This window comes from Dipodomys ordii, unplaced genomic scaffold (genome assembly GCF_000151885.1).
Source record: "Dipodomys ordii isolate 6190 unplaced genomic scaffold, Dord_2.0 Scaffold26, whole genome shotgun sequence".
NCBI lineage: Eukaryota > Metazoa > Chordata > Mammalia > Rodentia > Heteromyidae > Dipodomys > Dipodomys ordii.
In genome coordinates this window covers 14,572,586-14,585,725 of record NW_012267242.1, presented here as the reverse complement: position 1 = coordinate 14,585,725, position 13,140 = coordinate 14,572,586, and the positions used below count along the sequence as shown (strand labels likewise).

At 46.5% G+C, this 13,140-nt stretch overlaps 1 protein-coding gene across 1 annotated transcript in view; it reads right to left on the bottom strand.

The window, feature by feature from the left end:
- Positions 1 to 274: 274 nt before the first annotated feature.
- Positions 275 to 13,140, bottom strand: part of Il6r (interleukin 6 receptor) — a 47,446-nt gene continuing 34,580 nt past the window's right edge. Inside the window, exons 7-10 of the mRNA XM_013015031.1 lie at positions 10,710 to 10,753; positions 9,309 to 9,369; positions 6,328 to 6,421; positions 275 to 1,203 (exon numbers count right to left, since the gene is read on the bottom strand). Of these exons, the coding sequence (XP_012870485.1) occupies positions 972 to 1,203; positions 6,328 to 6,421; positions 9,309 to 9,369; positions 10,710 to 10,753 (431 nt within the window). The 3' untranslated portion in view covers positions 275 to 971. The remainder of the gene's footprint in view (positions 1,204 to 6,327; positions 6,422 to 9,308; positions 9,370 to 10,709; positions 10,754 to 13,140) is intronic.

Below are 13,140 nucleotides of genomic sequence, written 5' to 3'. Positions count from 1 at the left end.
GGTATTGTACTAGAGGAAATTACTGTGTTCCTCCCCTGTGGTAAATGAATGTAGGGTCTTCTAGCATCTCAAAACAGTAGGTTTTTAAAAAAAAATCAAAGTATATCCTTGCTTAGTTAATTTTTCCTTTCACATGAATATCACTCTCCTAGTTGCTCAGGTCCAGCTGAAATCAGAATCAACCACCTCTGCAGTGGATCGATTTTGCTGTCTGTACTGGCAGAGGCCTCCTCCAGCCAGCCCACCTTGAGGTTGTTTGGGGAGACTGAGAACATTGGTTTTTCAAGGCTCTGCTCTCCCCTTTCAGCTACCACAAAGAATCACAATCCTAACTCCCCAACTTTTCCCTCCCAGAGTCCTGAGATCTACAGAGGGAAATGCTTCTCTAATCAGCAAATGCCTAGGGTTATCATTCACATTTAGCAAAATGCAAATGAGGAACTAATTATGATTCCACTTCAAACCATCAGGCCCTGAGATATTATTCATGGAACTTTCCCTACCCCACCCGCTGTGTGTTTTTCAAGTGTGGAGAAGAAAGGCAGGAAAGAGCTTCCTCCCCAGCCTCTGAGACTTATACATAGCCATCCTCAGGCCTCCACAAAACAGAATGGCAAAGACACTTGTGTGGTGAGTTCGAGCCAGAAGATTCAGCTTCGCAGTGAACCATGGGATGGGCAAATGGATGACCTTTTGGCTGGAATGCCATCCTCCTGCTGAGGGTGTAGCTTGTGGGGTGTGTAGGGGTGACCAGCAGCTCCTCCACACCCAGTGTCCAATGGAGACTCCACATAGCTCCCTGGGTTCCATATGACATCCCGAAGCAGAGCATTTGGGAAGGGAGGCTTGAAAACTCAAGCGTCTCCGCAAGGCTCTTCTGAGACAGTAAGGCTGAAGCCTCCACCCTGAGATGAGCAGGAATGGCAGTGAAGGGCCCTGAGCTGAACCAGCTGGTGCTGTCATCCAGACAACTATCTGGGGAAGAAGCAGTCTCTGTTGCCCATGTCATAAGCGCTCTGTGGGTTCCTGGCATCTGGTTGGCTGTGGCTCAAAGTGCTGAGGGACCCAGGATGGCCGGTGGTCATTGGTGTGGCGAGGAGAGGAACAAGCACAATGGGAGGCTTGGGTTGCTCCAAGGAACATGGCCGCTGAATGCTCGCCTTGTCTTCTTTCAGAATCTGTGACTTCCATGTCCTCCTGAGCCTTGGCACGCATGCGCACGTACAAACACACACACACACACACACACACACAAAGACAAACCAGAGAGGTTAAGTTCCCTTTGAGATGAACCCACAGTGAAAAACACCAACAGCTGGTAGCCCCAGTGGCCTGGCACTCACAGCTCAGCTCAAAGCAGTGGGGACTACTCATCCAATCAGCAGAAGTTCCACAATCTTCCTAATGGCTGGTGAGTTTCACAAACACCCAGGAGAAAATATATATCTGCTGTTGGGCCAATTTGTAAGAGGGAAGGTGTGGGGGAGAGGGGGATGTGTGTCCCTTCAGAGCATTCAGAAGTCCCCTGACAGTCCCTTAATTTGTCCTGTTCCAGAGGCTGCCTATTAGGTACACATCAGCAGTTCCAAATCCATTTACTTAAAAGGAAGAAAGAAAGAGAGAGAGAGAGAGAGGGAGGGGGAGGGAGAGAGAGAGAGGAAGAAAGGAAGGAAGGAAGGAAGGAAGGGAAGGGAAGAAAGAAAGAAAGAAAGAAAGAAAGGAAAGGAAAGGAAAGGAAAGGAAAGGAAAGGAAAGGAAAGGAAAGAAAAGAAAAACTGTTCTGGTAGCCAGGATAGAAAATGGGTCTCTCGGGCTGGGAAGGTGGCTCAGTGGTAGAGCGCTTGCCTTGCATGCCTGAGGCCCTGGGTTTGATTCCTCAGCACCACATAAGCAAAAAGAAAAAAGCCAGAAGTGGCACTGTGGCTCAAGTGGTAGAGCGCTAGCCTTGAGCTGAAGAGCTGAGGGACAGCGCGCAGGCCCAGAGTTCAGGCCCCACAACCGGACCCCCCCCCCAAAAAAAAAAAAGAAAGAAAATGAGCCTCTCAAGTCAAATGAAGGCTGGCAGGAGGCAGATCATCACAACCAGGCCTTATCGGCAGGGACAGCGCTGCTGAGCACCTTCCACCGCACTCCTCTCCTCTACTCTCAGAGTCCACCTTGGCCCAGGAAGCCACCCAGCAGTGACAGGCTCACACTCAAACATGGGCACCATTGGGCACACATTGACTTAGCTGGCAGGAAAGGCAAGGTTAAACAGGAAGGAGATAGACATCTCTCTGTACTAAACTCTGGGCCCAAAGCCAGGACTCAGTCACCGAGCAGTCAGTTGACAGCTCAAAGAAAGATGAGATGGTGATATCCATCTTCAAATGTACAGTCAGGTCTCCTTCCTGAAGGGGTGGCGGGGGCTTGGACAAAGTGTGCTGAGAGAGGCAGCCAGCCAGGGCCTCCCTGCCTCCTTTTTGTTTCCCCTGTGGTGCTCAACTTGCTGCCTACTATCCCAGAACAGAGAGTGAGTGAGCTTGGTGGCCTCTCCTCTCTCCTCCATCCCACCAAATCCCAGTTACTTGCCTGGTGCTAGTGACTCACGCCTATAATCCTAACTGCTCAGAAGGCTGAGATCTGGTGATCTAGGTTTGGGGCAGGAAAGTTCATGAGACTCTTATCTCCAATAAACTACTCAGAAAACGGGGGAACTGATATTGTGGCTTAAGTCACAGCATGCTAGCATTGAGCAAAAGGAGCGCAGGGACAGAGCCCAGGCCCAGAGTTCAAGCCCCATGACAAAAAAAAAAAAAATTTAAGCGAGTTGAGCATTTTCTTTTGGCTTCTTTTTATATCAGCAGGCTATTCCTGTCCTTGTTATGATAAATAATTGATAGCTGGCTCCAAATCTGCCATTGGCACTGTACCTGCTATTGGCTTTTTGCCTGTTATCCAATGGAATAAACAATCTGGGGAGTGTTACTTAGGGTTTGGCCATTTGGAAACCTCACAGGAAGGCAGCCCCACAGGGGTGCTTACTGGACCTCCGTCCCCCCCACTCGCCCAGTCCCCACCTCCCAGTCTTTGAGTGAAGCTCTCCTCCTCTGTAAAAAGACCAAGGGTACACTACACTCAGGATTGTGAAATATTCTCACTCTCTGACCCAGGAACTCCTAGGAATACACTCTAAAGAAATAAGAGCAAGGAAAACGCTTTGAGTACAAAGATGTTCGATGCAGTGTTATTTATAAAAGCGAAATATCCAAATGCCCAAATATGAGGAGTTTGGTTAAGTGAACTTGGATACATGTCCCTACTAGAGGAATCTGTTGCTAATATAAGTGAGGTTTATAAATTCTATGGGGAAAAAAATGCTTGTGTGAGAATGCTAAATTTAAACAGTAGGATTCAGAGTTCTGAATAATCATGGCTAAGTCAAACCAAACAAGAAACTTAGGCAGAAAAAAAAATAACCCTAAATACTGTCTTTGATCCTGCTATGTTCATTTTGTACAAATCCACATGTGTTTACCTTTATGCATGTGTCCTTTTCTGTATGTTTGTTAAACTCTAACCACACTTACATTTTAAGAATTAATGGTGGGAGTCTCTAACTCTCATTTCCTGAATAAGAAGCAGAGAATGTTTCTTTCTCCTATTTCTCCCTACTTTAACTTTGCTAAACCAAAATATATCCTTGCTTACACTTAAAAAAATTAACAGTGGCCATCTTTGAATAATGCTTTTCTATTTGTCAATATTTAGCAAATTACCTATAATAATCACATACAAATGTGCATGCAGGCATACACACACACAACGCACACAAACCACAATCTCTACTGAGTTGTGGGGGTTTTTTGTAGGTCATGGGCTTGAACTCTGGGCCTGGGCACTGTCCCTCAGCTCTTCAGCTCAAGGCTAGTGCTCTACCACTTGAGCCACAGCACCATTTCCAGTTTTTTCTGCTTATATGGTGCTGAGGAATCGAACCCAGGGCCTCACGCATGCGAGGCAAGCACTCTACCACTGAGCCACCTCTACCAATATTTTTAACCAAGATGAAACTATCTCTGCCCTCAGTTATTGTTGTTGTTGTTGTTTTAATAGCTGGAGGGGAATGGAGAAAGGTGAGCTTTCCTCTTGAGATATTTTGAGAAGAGAACCCCCTTCTGAAAATCCTAAATTCAAAGACACCCTTGAGACCAGCCAGAGGCCAAATACACTTCCTCATGGTACAGGTGGGTATGAAAAAGTGATACCCGGGCTGGGAAGGTGGCTCAGTGGTAGAGCGCTTGCCTTGCATGTATGAGGCCCTGGGTTCGATTCCTCAGTACCACATAAGCAAAAAGAAAAAAGCCGGAAGTGGCGCTGTGGCTCAAGTGGTAGAGCACTAGCCTTGATCTGAAGAGCTAAGGGACAGTGCCCAGGCCCAGAGTTCAGGTAAAAAAAAAAGAAAGAAAGAAAGAAAGAAAAAAAGAAAAAGAAAAAGTGATACCAGAGTTTAAACTCAGGGACTCAAACTTGCTAAGCAAGAGCTCTGCCACCCGCTTATCCCTCCAGCCCTTCTTTGCTTTTTTAATATTTTTCCAATAGGGTCTGATACTTTAAAAAACAACAAAAACAAAAAAAGCTGGGCAGGCCTCAGATCATGATTCTCCTACCTATGATTCATGACTAGCTGGGATTCTGGGCGCAGGCCACCATGCCTAGCTCTCAATAGCTTTTTCTTGACAAGAGGGATTTGAGAACTAGTGGAGTTTTTCTTTTGAAATGAGTCTCTCTAAATAACTTTACCAAATACAAAAGAAAATGGAAACTCACCAGGCTAAGAAATAAATTGCTGTAGCCGGGCACCGGTGGCTCACACCTATAATCCTAGCTATTAGGAGGCTGAGATCTGAGAATCATAGTTCAAAGCCAGCCCAGCCAGGAAAGTCGGTGAGACTCTTATCTCCAATAAAACCACTAGAAAACTGGAAATGGCACTGTGGCTCAAGCGGTAGAGCACTCGCCTTGAGCTGAAGAGCTCAGGGACAGCGCCCAAGCCCAGAGTTCAAGCCCCACAACCAACAAAAAAAGAAAAAGAAATAAATTGCTGATACATTTTCTGGGGTACAGGGCATTTGTTCTGTGCTGCAGAGAGTCTGGTTGTTTAGCAATCAGCCAGCGTCCAAGCATCATTAGCAGGTAAGCAAACTTGGCTCTGACACTTCTCTGTCAGTGGTTAATAGCCCACCCTGATGGAGCTGCTGGCTAAGAGACCACGGTGAGACCTTGCTGGGCCCTATCTTAGCCAGGCTAATAGCAGGCTGGCGCCTTGGCAAGGCTCTCGAGGATGTGCTCCAGCCTGGGTCTTGGTTGTACTTGGGCAAGCATTTTACTTGGCCTGTTCCCTCATTTGTCAATTAAAGAATTTAACTAAATGATCCATAAGGCCCCATCCATAGATTGTGAGCTTTGGGGTTGAATCTTGGCCTTGTTCTTACTAATAACAACCCTTTCAAGTTTTAATTTCTTCATCTGACAAACAGAAGCCATCTGACATCCACTTCTGTAGCTATATAGTAGATTCCAAGCAAAGCCTGTTGAAGAAATAATGCAGAAATAGAAGCAAAATGCTGAAGTGTGGGCCCATGGTAAAGTGAGAAATCCCTTCCCAGGCAGGGAATGGCTCCTTTATTACTTCATTGAAAATCAGGCTGGGTGCCAGGGGCTCACGTAAGAAGATTCCCACCCCCACCCCCCCACTCTCCAGTCCTAGGGCTTGCACTCAGGGCCTGGGCACTGTCCCTGAGCTTCTTTTGCTCATGGCTAGCACTCTACCACTTGAGCCACAGTGCCATTTCCTGCTTTCTCTGTTTATGTAGTACTAGGGAATCAAACCCAGAGCTTCATGCATGCTAGGCAAGCACTCTACCACTAAGCTACATTCCCAGCCCAACCTAAGACTCTTATCTCCAATTAATTAGCAAAAAAGCCAGAAATGGAGAAGTGCCCCAAGAGGTAGCTCACCAAGCTCTCTCCTCATCCGATCAGCTGACTTCCTCCTAAAGTGTCAGTCTGTTCTCCTTCCTACCACTGCTCTGTTGAAGCTTGACCACTCCTGCAAATTACCTCTCCACATCTGGCTTCCTCTCTAGATGGTACTGTCTCCTACAGCCCCTGAAACAGGTGCTGTGTGTTACATGTGTTATATGTATGCTTTTGCTGAGCGAGGAAATGAATGAGCAAATACTCTGCAAATTTTGATGACCAGATGTGCAAAGGAAAACTAAGAAATACAAGAACAGAACAGAGCCGCCTCCCCTCCCCCAGCCTGTCCCCCACAGCCCATCTTACCTCAGGATAATGCCAATACAGAGGAGGGACCCAAACGCCAGGCTGCCTCCAGCCGCCAGGAATGTGGGCAGTGATGAGGAAGAAGAATCTTGTACTAGGAAAGAAAAAAGAAAGGAAGGGGGAGGAGGAGGGGGGGGAGGAGAGGGAGAGAAGGGCACTCAGCTGGCTGTGGAAAGCCTCACAGAAGCCCCTCCCACCCCCAACAGAAAACAGCTCAGGTAAATAGCAAAAAGCTGCCAGTTTTCTGGCCAGAACCAGCTCTAGGATCGCTCCAGCACAATCAGGCAGAGCCCAGGATTCCACTTCTTGGTGAGACATACACCTCAAGCTTCGTTTCTGAGTTCCTGTGGTCAGCCACAGACGCCCACTGACTTTCAGCATGGCTTTCCTGGTGGTGGCATGTAGTCTGCCCCCACAGGCACAGGACCAGGGGAGCACCAAAAATAGAAGGTTCTGGGGACTTCTTGATTGCAGTTCCATTGAGGGCCATGCCAAAGAGGCTCAGAAACTTTCAATCAAGTGTTTGTGCATTGGGATGTCATCTCTTGCCTGTCCTCCACCACCCCTCAGCTTGGTCCTCAAGCCCCAGCCATTGAATTTCTCTTGGTTATTGGATGTGCCACTGGCCCTTTCCCTCAGAGTTCCCCTCCCACTGCCCCCCTTCTCTCCCAAAATGACCTTCCCATCTTTGCTGTCCAGTTTTGACTCTGCCATTTTTTTTTTTTTGTCTCTGAAGAGGTGAGGTCACCTGCTCCAATCTGGGCAAGTGTTCCTTGCTATTCCCCCAGTTCTTCCTCTAGTCTGACTCTCGTAAAGCAGAGGTCATGTGGGCCTTTCTCACTATTATACTCCCAAACTGCTCCAAGAGTGCCTTGCATAAAGCTGGTCCTTCAAAACATCTCATCAAACAGAAGGAAGATCAATCTAGCTTCCTTAGTAGCCATGTCTCTCCCGGGCAATGCCCTTTTTACAACTGTTGACCTGGGCATAAGGGACATTTAAGCAAAACCATCATTCTCACTGGCTTGGTGAGAAGTCATGGTGGACCCAGGACTCAGGCTCTTCTTTCCCTAAAGGCAACCACTGTGGTTGTGATGCCACCAGCCCCTGCTGAAGCCATGAATGAACCCAGACTGGCAAATGACTATGGGCCACAGGGTCAGTCTCTTCAAGGGTATCCCACATCTTGATGGAAATAGCAGGATGTTTATTGGATTTTTTATTAACATTTCATTCTCTTTTATACCTATCCCTTTATTCAGTAAATATTTATTGGGTATCTATCATGTGTCAGGCTTTGTTTGAAGCCTCAAAAGTGCAAAAAGAGGACAAAGGATATAGGGAAACTCAAGCATCTTTCTCCACAGCTGCCTTTGGATGCCCTATCTCCTGTCACATGCCATTCAGGGCCCATTTCAAATGGCACCAGCTGGCTGTGCTCTCTCAATCCACCTTGCTTTATCCCCTTTTTGCTACAGCTACTAGTCTACTGTGCCCAAGGCTGCCCACAGCACAGCATACTTCCTGAGAACAGGGATGGACCAGGTACTGAGTCCCTAGCTGTGCCAAGCTCAGTCCTGAGTATTTAGCAGGTACTTCCTAGATGTTCAATACCACAACAAGGCTGTGCATCTAGTAGGCACTGCAGGTGAAAGGCTGAGGTATGAACAGGAATCTGCAACATAACCAAGCTGGGACTTCCTCAAGCTTGAGCGGCATCAGCTGTAGCTGCTCAAGTACTGAACTCTGAAGTCAGGACTCCATGTTTATTCTGAGTAAAACAAACACAGAACCTATGACCTTCTCTCTATCTCTCTGTCTGTGTCTCTCTGTCTGTCTCTGTCTCTCTGTCTCTCTGTCTGCCTGTCTGTCTGTCTGTCTGTCTCTCTCTCTCTCTCTCTCTCTCTCTCTGTCTGTCTCTCTTGCCAGTCTTGGGGCTTAAAGTCAGGACCTGGGCACTGTCCCTGAGCTTCTTTTGCTCAAGGCTAGCACTCTACCACTTGAGCTACAGTGCCGCTTCTGGCTTTTTCTGTGTATGTGGTACTGAGGAATCAAACCCAGGGCTTCATGTATGCTAGGCAAGCACTCTACCACTAGGCCAGATTCCCAGCCCCATGGCTTTTCTGGAATAAAGGTTGGTAAGCTTTCCTGGTTTTGTGGGTTATAAGAAATGAGAAGCATTGGGGCTGGGAAGGTGGCTCAGTGGTAGAGCGCTTGCCTTACATGCATGCATGAAGCCCTGGGTTCGATTTCTCAGCACCACATAAGCAGAAAAAATTTAAAAAAAAAAAGACAGAAGTAGCACTGTGGCTCAAGTGGTAGAGTGCTAGCCTTGAGCTGAAGAGCTGAGGGACAGCGCCCAGGCCCAGAGTTCAGGCCCCATGACCGGATCCAAAAAAATAAATGAGAAGCATTGGAATTGAAGGCACCCAAATCAGAAATTCCCCTTAATGATTTTCCAGTTCAGATTCCTGAAATTAGGCATACATTATACTCATTTGTTTTGTAGGCCAATTGCCAAATAACTTCACTGATTTATCCCATTGGCCCCTCACTATATTTTAGCACACAATATCATGCTTAAATAGGTCACTGGTAGGCTCACACCTGTAATCCTAGGTACTCAGAAGGCTAAAATCTGAGAATTGTGGTTTGAGGCCAGTCTGAGCAAGAAAGTCCATGAGACTGTTATTTCTAATTAACAATCCCCCCCAAAAAGCCAAAAGTGGAGCTGTGGCTCAGTGTAAAAGCACAAGCATATTACTAAGGGACAGTGCCCAAGCTTTGAATTCAAAGATAGATAGATAGATAGATAGATAGATAGATAGATAGATAGATAGATAGATAGATAGATAGATATCAAGCTTAAGCATATAAAGAAATATTGTTGCTATTAATCCTTGGCCAACTGTCCAAAGAAGAGATTTTCTGCAAACTCCAGAAAAACTTTCTACAGGATTCCAACAATTTCCAACCCTTACCTGGGAGGCTTGTTGCTTTTGGAGAACTCCTGTTGGCATCTTCCTCTTCCTCAGCAGTGGTCTGAGAGAGAGAGAGAGAGAGAGAGAGAGAGAGAGCGCTCATCCCAGGCCTGGCTCTACATAGTTCTCCATCATTCAGACCCAGCCTGATGTCACTTCCTCCTCAAAGCTTCCCTGCCAGAGCATTCTTTCCTCACAAAACTCCCACTATCACCGTTATTTGCAATATCTGTATCCTCACTTGCTAGAGGTAGCTTCTGTCTGTTTCTCCACCAAAAGCTGGAAGGCACAACCCCCCTCCCCATCCCCACCCCACACACACTGGGTGTTCAGCAATTACCCTTTTAGGTGGTGCTTCCATGCAGGTACTAACACTTACCAGCATCCAACCTCTGTGACCTTGGGCAGATTTCTGAGCCCATGGGGGCCTCAGCTCTGCTCCTTTGTGGAATCATGTGAGGACTGACTGAATGAGAAGGGTTGAAAATTGAGCCCATAAAAAAATGCTTGCCTGGGCTAGGAATATGGCTTAGTGGTAGAGTGCTTGCCTAGCATACATGAAGCCCTGGGTTTGATTCCTCAGTACCACATGCACAGAAAAAGCCAGAAGTGTGCTAGAGTGCTAGTCTTGAACAAAAAGAAGCTCAGGGACAGTGCCCAGGCCCTGAGTTCAAGCCCTAGGATGGGCAAAATAAAACAAAACAAATGCTTGCTTATCAAGTGCAAAGCTCTGAGATCCATCCTCAGCCTCAGAAGCAAGAGAAGAAGAGGAGGAAGACGGAATAAGATGCCTGGCTCAGAGTTTTACAGGTGGACCAGGCCTCAGTGGAGGTGTCGGTTCCCCTAGGAGCTGTACTGGGAACTCTCTAGCCTAAGGGCATGGCTTTCACTGGCAGCTGTGCTGAAGTTGCCTGGATGAGCTTTCGGAGCCCAGGCTCCCTTCTCTGTGCTGCCCAGCTCCCAGAATGGCTTAGCATTGAGGGAATTAAGGACCATGGTAGGAGATATAGTTGGATGGAAAATTGGATTACTCAAGGAATTTGTTAAGCAGCTTCCGAGGTAATCCTCTTTCCAGCAAATTATACCAGGCATCCACAGGGGAAAGACTCGGATAAAGTGCATCTGTTGAAAGCAAAGGCATTACATCATGTCCAAAAGGCCCAGAGATGCAGCAGTAGCTAGACACCGGGCAATTCAATGTGTCAGACAGGGCTGCTCCATGCTCTCCAGGCCCCAGCATGGAACAGCTATATCCCTGCACAGATACTTGGGGAGGATAGAAGATTTGCCTCTCAGCAGAGCTGGGATGGACACCCAATTCTGGTCACCCGTCTGGTGACACCCACACTCCTAACAACCAAGCATGGCTACCCTGACCCTTTTACAAGAACATGGGCTCACCTGCATGGCAGGGTACAGAGTCACAGCTGGAGTACTCCTGGATTCTGCAGATAGAAAGAAGGGTCATCATTATTAAGTCATGGATCCTAGAGTCTTATCAGATGGGCTCCAAAGCAGAATAAAGATCATCACAATGTTGTTGTTGTTGTTGTTGTTTGTTTGTCAGTCATGGGACTTGAACTCTGGGCCTGAGTGCTGTTCTTCAGCTCAAGGCTAGTGAACTACCACTTGAGCCACAGCACCACTTCCGGATTTTTCTGTTTATGTGGTGCTAAGGAATCGAACCCAGGGACTCATGCATGCGAGGCAAGCACTCTACCACTGAGCCACCTTCCCAGCCCCACAATGTTATTTTTTTTAAACCTAATGCTATCTGTGTGTGGGTGGCTCATGCCTATAATCCTCGCTACTCAGGAGGCTGAGATCTGAGGATTGAGGTTCGAAGCCAGCCCAGAGAGGAAAGTTCTTAAGACTCTTATCTCCAATTAAGCACCAAAAAATGCTCTAAATGGGATTTGGCTCCGGTGGTAGAACACCAGCCTTGAGAGAAAAGGCCAATCAGGAGTGCAAGGCCCTGAGTTTAAGCCCCAGTAACTAGCTGGCACCAAAAAAATAAATAAAAGCCTGATACTGGAAATAACTAAAGATTTCCCTAAGGCACTAGCTATACAAATAATAATAGAGCCATATAATGTAGTAGCCTTGAAAACTATTTTGCACAATGTTCACAATCATCAATACATCACATTGGGCCAGACATAGTGGCACTACTTGGGAAGCAGAAGCCAGATGGTCATGATTGCAAAATTAGTGAGAAGCTATCTAACAATGAAATACAAACAAAAGAGCTGAGGGGAAGGGAAACATGGCTCAAGAGGTAAAATGCTTGCCTGGCATGTGCAAGGCCTCAGGTCAACAAAATTAGCAAGTCCACATCTTACTGTATTCATATAGAGGTCCAATTATTATGTGTCAGTTAAAAGTAAAATCAAACTAGCTGGGTACATGTGGCTCACAACTATAATCCTAGCGACTCAGGAGGCTGAGTTCTATGGATCACAATTTGAAGCCAGCCTGGGCAAGAAAGTTCATGAGATTCTTATTTTCAACTGACTACCAGAAAACCAGAAATAGTGTTGTGGCTCAAAGTGGTAGAGCCCTAGCCTTGAGCAAAAGAGCTCAGAGACAGTGCCCAGGACCCAAGTGCAAGCCCCATGACTGACCAAAAAGAAGTGCAAGATTAATCTGGGTTCTGGCCTTTAATCCTTGCTACTCAGGAGGCTGAGATCTGAGAATCATGGCCCAAAGCCAGCCCTTGCAGGAAAGTCCGTGAAACTCTTATGTCCAATAAACTACTCAAGCTGTAAGTGGCACTGTGGTTCAAGTGGTAGAGCGCTAGCCTTGAGCAGAAGAGCTGAGGGACAACACCCAAGCCCTGAGTTCAAGTCCTAGAACTGGCAAAAAAAAAAAAAGTAAGACAAAAAGTCTTTATATGTTTCTAAAGAAACATTTATTTAGCTATTTATGTGGTGGTACTAGGGTTTGAGCTTAAGGCCCTGTGTTTGCTAGGAAGGTACTCTACCAACTGAGCCACACCTCCAGCTGGTTATTTTTCAGATTAGGTCTTACACTTCTGCATGGGCCAGACTGTGATCTTTCTACCTCTACCTCCCAAGAAGCTAGGGCTACAGGCATATACCACTATGCCGAGTACTATATTATTTTTATCTATTGTATATTTTACTATATGTATTCATACATAGGATAGAAGATAGAAGGACCCTCATCACCAGATATAAGCACTATTAACAATTTCATTTCCTTCCTTTCACCTTGTGCAACAAAAATATATAACATAATCAGTGACTCCTTGCCGGTGTGAATGGGCTTCATACCCCTACAGGAGCAGGGATGTGGACCAGACTTTCTCTCATGGCCACACTGCTGCATGAGAACAAGGTTTCTGCAGAAATCTCCAAAAGGGAGGCCAAGAATCAAAGAGTCCCAGCATGGGAATGTGTCCAGCAGCAAATACAAGCCCGAGGGAACAGACACTGAACCATGCCAGGCAATGGCTGGAATGCTCAGGGTTTCCCAAATATTTTCCTGTCCGCCATCATTATTCCATCAAGAGGAAAAAAAAAAAACGTTAAAAATACCACTAAAATGGTTTACACCAAGATCTACTCCCTGAACCAGGAGTAGAATCATGAATGCTTGAGCGGGTGGTAAGGAGTGGGAGTTTCTCACCTAACTGGAAATGGGGAGCAAACCACACATTAGTCACACTGGAGGGGTGGAAAGAACTCAAACAGGCCCAGAGAGGGAAAGCTACTTGTCTAAACTCATGCAGTAAGTTAACCCCAGAATCAAACTTCAAATTTAGGAGAAGGATCCAGTTTCCTTTTCCTTCCTTCTTTCCTTCCTTCCT